General features: G+C 32.5%; 1 protein-coding gene across 2 annotated transcripts; it reads right to left on the bottom strand.

The window, feature by feature from the left end:
* Nucleotides 1-487: 487 nt before the first annotated feature.
* Nucleotides 488-5440, bottom strand: LOC107948819 (type I inositol polyphosphate 5-phosphatase 8). Of its 2 annotated transcripts, XM_041111115.1 has the most exons (11): nucleotides 5297-5440; nucleotides 4193-4255; nucleotides 4013-4097; nucleotides 3830-3901; nucleotides 3456-3522; nucleotides 3050-3154; nucleotides 2383-2863; nucleotides 2101-2297; nucleotides 1882-1990; nucleotides 1632-1780; nucleotides 488-1324 (listed from the first exon to the last, which is right to left on the bottom strand). In XM_041111115.1, the coding sequence occupies exons 2-11, from the start codon at nucleotides 4220-4222 to the stop codon at nucleotides 1054-1056; spliced, it is 1566 nt and encodes a 521-aa protein (XP_040967049.1). In that variant the 5' UTR covers nucleotides 4223-4255; nucleotides 5297-5440; the 3' UTR covers nucleotides 488-1053. The 2 variants fall into 2 exon arrangements, with proteins under 2 accessions (XP_040967049.1, XP_040967048.1); XM_041111114.1 differs by lacking the exon at nucleotides 5297-5440 and having other exon boundaries at nucleotides 3456-3519; nucleotides 4193-4926.
* Between the last annotated feature and the right edge of the window lie 1669 nt (nucleotides 5441-7109).

Genomic DNA, 7109 nt, shown 5'->3' with positions numbered 1-7109 from the left:
GTCCCTAAGGGAGCGATTTTGCCACGTCAGCAAAGCGCGTCCACGTCAGCGCGCTTTGTGTTGACATGGCAAAATTACTCCCTTGGGGATGTGATTTGCTAAAATTTTACCAAAAAAAGGCTCCTACGTAGACGCGTTTTGCATATTTCGGCCCTTTTCGATAAATAATAAAATAATTGACCTATTTCCGTAAATAAAATTAGAAATGGGCCTTTATTAGTAAAATGATCATTAGAATTTTATTTCATTTATAGTTTTTATATTATAAATATAAATTTTGAAAAAACATTATAAACATATCTATTGATCAATAAAATAAATTTTCTTTTCCTCTCTTATTTTATACATCATAATATTATTTAAAATAAATATTTTATACATCATAATTTTATATCTAAAATAAATATTTTAAAATTTCACGGCAGATTTTAATACCAATACTGGATACTTATCTTAAACCATATTTTTTAAATGTCATTTAAATATATATCCAAAAGCAATGCTAACACTTCCATAAATTCACCAATGATGAATATAACATTTGCAGTTTCTCTAGAGTGCTTTGCTTTAATCAAAGCTTTTCTGCCAGAACTTACTCTGCAAACCCTTTTTTTTTTCCTTTCCAATTTACACTTTTCACTTTAATCAAAGCTCTTTTACAAGCATCAAAACTCAAACCCAACCCACGAAAAAAAAAACATATACTTGTCTACAAAAAAGCTGAAGATGCAAGAGCTTGGCTACCACCCCTCTTCTTTTGCTTCTGAAATAGAGCCTGCCTTCACTGCTTCTAATTCTGTACCTATTTACAACATCCCTTGAAATCATCGCCTTTTTTTGTAAAAAAAATTCAGGCATGCATGCAATTTTAAGTATATTCTCTTATATTGATTCATGCACCAAGAAATGCTCCGAGTGGACAGTCCATGCTTATCCATCATGAACATCATCATAAACCCACCACGCCGTCCGGTGGGCCGGTGTCATTGGTTTTTGCATCACCACTCAACTCTGTCAGTTCATTACAGCTTTTAAAGAAACCTTGTGTGGTTTTCAAAACCTGGAAGTTGTGTTCAAGCAGCTTTGTACCCTAGGAATTAGCAACAGTTCTTCAGCTTGTACTTTGGCTACGCAAGCCGATGCCAAAGCTGATTTTCCCGATAATGTCGGTGGGCAGGATCTAGCGTTGTAGTTGGGATTCTTGGCTAAATTAACTTGTACTGAGAAGAGGGAATAAACCGGCCTGTGATCTGAGAACCTAGACTCACCCCTTGAGTACCACATTTGCTTAAGTCCCTCGCCTTTCCACAATATCCTATCGCACCTGCAACATGCATATGTAAATAAAATATGAACTAAGATTAGTTCAGATTCATGTCAAGTGTGTCGGCAAGTTTATTAAAAATGGAACGAGACAAAACTAGGAGTACAATTATATAAAATTCAGCATAATTGTATATATTTTTTTTTTCAAAGGATGATGAACGCAAACTACATTTCCAACAAGCAACCTTAATTAATGAACAACTTGGGATTAATTTAATCTTTTTGCTTCATGTATCTAGTTAGTTAAAAAAATTTAAGCAAAAATGGTAGTGAAAAAGGAACATGAACTTGAAATCTGATCTTACCAGGCAGGATTACGCCGTTTTTCTTTGGATTTCGATGTTTGGACGACATAGTCGTCGGAATCAGTTAGGTATTTGTAAGTCGGGGCGAAGTATATCCTGCCCTCTTCCCATCCTTTAAACACCCGACCAGCCCTTTGTTCCAATCTTAGCTGCCAAGCAATGGGGGAAACATCACATGTTAGATCTTACAATAAACCACAAAGAAAAATTCAATGTCAACTATCTAGATTTCTTTAGATTAGCCTCTCACCTGATCCTTCTCTAGAAGAGTTTGCCAGTCATTCTTCTTCAGTAATTCGTACGTATCGGCGCAACCGGCGGCAAGCCGGTAGTTCAGATCTCCTAACCAAATAATTTTACTGAACAAATACAAACATGCAAGAAAATTATTAGGAGTTTAACAAAAAAGGGTGGAAATTTACATGATACCATAACTATTTTGGATGAATAAGTAGATGAAGAAGCTTACTCATGGTCGAAAATGGTTTGTGGAGGAGGTGGCTCTTTGAAACCCCTAAGTGAATGGGAGAATTTTGTTCTCTTCAAGATTTCTGCGACATCGGAATTTCTTCGGATTTCATCGCCTTCTTTCTCCCCGGAAGTCAAGTGTGTACAAACAAAGCAAAACGTTGTTTGGTGCAATGTCATACTAATGGATATTGAACCCTGTTACAAATATTAAAAGAAGATGAGCTAGTTTGTTCGATTCATTTTAGTTATCAAAAAGTGAAGAATGAATGCAATTGCTGACCTTGTTTCCGAGATATCCCATAATGCCACGGCCGACACACGAGACTTTCAGGTTGCTAATATGCTGGTAAAGATCAGCTCGAACCCACACACACAAGAAAAGCCCTACCATTTGTTTGCTAGCAGCTAGGCAGAAGCGCCGCTGCTTTGGATTGTCGGACAGGCAAGTGGGGCTAGCCAAGCCTTCTTCGTATAAACTAGAATTCGAGTTTAGCAATGTTACGAAATCCTCTTTGTCAATTTCATCTTCCATCGAAAGTAGATTGGAAAAGCTGATCCTAGGCTTCACGCTTGCTTGATGCTCAAGCTGCGGTGACGATGGAGTTCTTGCTTCAGTCGCAATATCGTAACGTTGAGCAAGTTCTAGGTCGCTTGGGTTGGAATTCAAAGCTTGACGAATAAGCGAAAGCCACTGAGCAGCGGGGCCATTGTCCTCGGCTCCAAGCACGTTGCCAGCATTTAGAGGAACGATTTCCTGGAACCTAACAAGCAGAAAAATCTGGTTGAGTAAATCAATTCTTGAAGTATCACAACAGGTTGAAGGTGGCGTGTACTCGTACAAGTAACAACTCAATTTGCAAAAACATAAGAAACAAAGCTAAGACAATAGTTACAATCGTTGGTGGAGGATAAATTACAAAAAAAGAGGGAGTAAAAATGGAATTTACCCAAGAACGTAGATATCAGCAGGAGCAGGTGACCTTAGCCAATCGCTTAAGTTCAAACCATGGTGGGGTGACTTCCCTCCCACATTCCATGTCCCCACGAACATCCTGGATTCTCAAAAAAACAAAACCCATATCACAACCAAAAACAACAAATAAGAACACAATTATTGAGGATAATTAATCATTTTCAGCTCCAATAATCCTAGTTTACTGTATAGTATTCAAACAAGTAATAAGTTGGCCGTCATATGTCATTCCTTATAAATGTTTCTATTTGCCTTAATTCAGGGCAAAATTTGTGCTCAAAAAATGCATGAAAATATAATATTATCATCATAATATAATAAAATTAATTCACTAGTATTTGATAGGAACTGCAAACTTAACGAGACTTTTATAACCTCACCTTAGGTTGAGTGAATCGGTGACAGGCGGCGGTTTAATCCCTCCGGCAGCTTCAAATAACCAGCCTTCTATTTTTAAAAAAAAAATCAACAGTAAATCCAAGTACTACCAGTACATGATAGAGTGAAAATCAAATCTCGCCCGTCCACGTGGCGAAATAAACTAAAAACCGGTCATCAAATTTCAACTAACTAAACCGGGGACCCAACCATTTCTTTCTTTTAACGTCCAATCAACAATGGATCATACCCGTCAAATTCGAAAACAACACTTTCCAGTTCTCATCTTTTCACGAAATGGACGGCTGGAAAAAATAATAAAAAAAATCGGTACGAAACATTAAATCGGTGCCAATAAAGCACCGTAAAACTATACCTGAGAAATATTCCGGCACGAACACGTAATGGTCCTCGTCGGAACAACTCTTTCTTCTTTCATCAACTTTGCCTATAGGTAAAAAATAAAAACATGGATTTTTTTTTCATTAGAATCTAAAACCAGAGCTTAAATTTGATCTGAAACGAGACGTTTTCATCATGGGTTTTCAGTTTTTTTTACCGTGTATGTCATAATCTGAGTGAAACTCGTCTGCTCCAGTCGGTATATTCAGCCATTTTCGGACGACTACTTTGGGCCACGAAAACTGCATCAGACAAAAAAAAAAAGAAAGAGGTTCAGAATTTCAGCAACCGACGAAGGATGAATTGTCGAGAAAGAAACGGCGATGGCGCGTAATACCTTGGAGACTTTTCCCATATCTGTTCTCATTGCTGAACCGCCTTGGCAATGAAAATTTAAAATCTGGATCAGAAAGAACAAGTTGGGTGATATTATAATGGCGGGGGAAATTATAAATTATTCCTAATTAAATAAAAAAAGTTTGGAAGGAAAAAAACAAAACTGGGTGGCAAATCAGGGTATCAATAACAGTTGAAAAAGAAGAAGAAGCTTTAGGAGATTAACTTATGTATCTTTTGAGTGAAGACTTAAGCATTTTAAAGGTTACAAATTAAATGAAGAAATTCAACGAGAATATAAAAGAACTAGTTGCAGGGGAAATGGAGACAGCTTCCTAGGAAGGAAAGCAAATGGAGAAGGAAAAAAATAGTTAAAAAAAGAAAAGGCCACGTTCATCCTTAATTTTTTTTATGAATATTGAATTTAAAAAAGTCATGGGTTTTTAAGCCTTTTTAAGCGTCTTTACAGAGAGAAAAACAGGGTGGAAAATGGGTGAATTTTAATCATTGAAAAAAAGAAAGAAAGAGATTATTGAATATTAGATATTGAAAGAATGGATCAAAGTCTTGAGTTTTGGCCTTATATTTGGTACTTTTTTATGTACTTGATTAAAATGAAAAAGAAAAGAGAGTATTATATATTGGCATTAATACATGATTAAAGAGGAAAAAGAAAAAAGGAGGGGGAAAGATTGAAAGGTGAAAACACTGAAACTCAATCATGAACACAAGTGGAAAGTGAAAGGTGTTTGTAGTTTATAAAATGGAAGAAGATATGAAAGTGAAGAGTGAAAGGAACAAGGCAAGAAATGGGAGCTAAATGACATAAACAAACGTAGTTCTCGCAAAGCTGCCGGCCAATGGAACAGAGTGATTTGTGGTATTTTAAGAGGAGAGCAGTCAATGCCATTGTTAAATAATTTGGGTCACGAAGAGACAATAAAAATCAATAAACGTGTAATGAAGAAGAACATGGAAAAATATGACTTCCCAACTAAAATAATAATTGCAAATAAAAACAAAAGAGAAAAACAATCCCATATTAAAAGTAAAAAAAAAAACACAGTTAAAAGTTTCAGAGCATGAAAAAAAACGAAGATCAAACCTTGTTTTTGCTTTGTTGGATTGGTTTTGTTTGCAAAACAATGTTGGTGGTGGTGTTCCTCGTAAAAGCCAAAAGCAGCAGGGTTGCTTGTTTCTGAAATTTATAAGAGCGTGAGAAAGAGAGAAGCTTTAAACATACAGGAAGGAGTTTTTTTTTTTTTTAAGTGTGAAAGAAGCTACTGTGCATTTATTTTTCTGATTTCGGAATGTGATCAAAGTTTAAAGCAATTAATTAAAAATATTCCCATGAAGGTTAATGCGCAACTAAAAAGAGATTTTAGATATTTATTTCAATCAAAGATTCAGTTCTCATAAAATATTATTTATAATTAGAAATGTGAACTATAAGGTAATTAAATTGTTTCCATTAGAAGGTTTTTTTTATAATTTTAAATTTAACCTTTCATATTTATATTTTTTTATTAATTAAATTTATATTTATTAATTAAATTTAATCATTTATTTAATATTTTTTAAAATTCTAAATATAATTTGAAGTAATACAAAATTAAAAGGGAAAAGAAAAATCAAGTCGAAATCAAAATTAGCCAGATTGGGATTTGTTTTGGCCCCCCCTTAAATGCGATTAAGAATACTTTGCTACCATTAGGTCATATCTTGATTTGCAGCATTGTGTAATCATTATGGTTGACCCTTGATTTTCTACTAATTTTTCTTTGTTTGATTGAAATTGAAATTTAAAATAATAAATCCAATCAGGATAAAATTTTCAAACAGAAATTTGAATAATAAATCAAAACAGTATAAGAGATGAATAGGGATTGGTTTGGTTTCCATTTGCGAAGCCAATCATTGTTAGAAGGTTAAAATTGATGGAGGGATTAGGGGAGGTCTAATCTTCAACTTAGCCGCTAGGGATTTGCCATTTGATTTGATTGTTTGTATTTTTTTTGTCAAATCAAATGTCAGATACCCCTCTTAATTAAACCAACACAACTTCACTAAAAACTCCCCACTTTCTTCTTCTGTGATATGCGATTTTTTTTGGATTTTATAATTTTTATTTAAAATTATTTATAAAAAAAGTATATTCACTTTTTGGAATTTATAATTTATAATTAAAATTTAATGTTTTTGAAACTGATTTAGTGTTGAAACTATTTAAATAATTAATTTTTGATTCCATCAGTATTTGCTATTCAAATCAAATAAAATATTTTAAAATTTCATGAGAATTAAAAATTAAAAATTATTCTAATAATTATAAAATTCAATTTAATTAGTTTATATTAATTTGTGAGTAAACTGATTTTTTGTCTTAGTCCTATAACAATGTACCAACCAATTCTTTGAAAATACCAATTAAAACTTAAATTTGAGGTTACATGTATGAAGCTCAAAATGGATAAATAAAACTAGGCAAGATTTAAATAAATATATATATTTATATTATTAAAATATTTACATTTTTTACTAATTATTTATAAATTATAAATTGCATATTTATTATTGAAATGCTAATATAAAATATTAAGAATATTATTTAAAATTTAAAATAATTATTAATTTTAAAAATTATTAATAATATTATTATATTAAATGATTTAATTAAAATAAATAATTTATTAAATATAAATGTTTATTTAATAATATTAAAAATTACAATATTTGATATCAATATGTAAATGTTTTTAAAAAATAAAATTTGTTATAAAATAAAAAGAGATGGGGAGAATAAAGAACAAAGAAATATGAAAGCAATATAGAATATACTTTATTGATCAAAAAGGATGATTACAATGTTTCATCGGAGTTTCTATTTATAGGCATAAGAAGTATAAAAGAAGTAGAGA

This window comes from Gossypium hirsutum, chromosome A04, assembly GCF_007990345.1.
Source record: "Gossypium hirsutum isolate 1008001.06 chromosome A04, Gossypium_hirsutum_v2.1, whole genome shotgun sequence".
Classification (NCBI taxonomy): Eukaryota; Viridiplantae; Streptophyta; class Magnoliopsida; order Malvales; family Malvaceae; genus Gossypium; species Gossypium hirsutum.
Note: the sequence above shows the minus strand (reverse complement) of the source record. Positions and strands in the feature narration are given on the sequence as shown.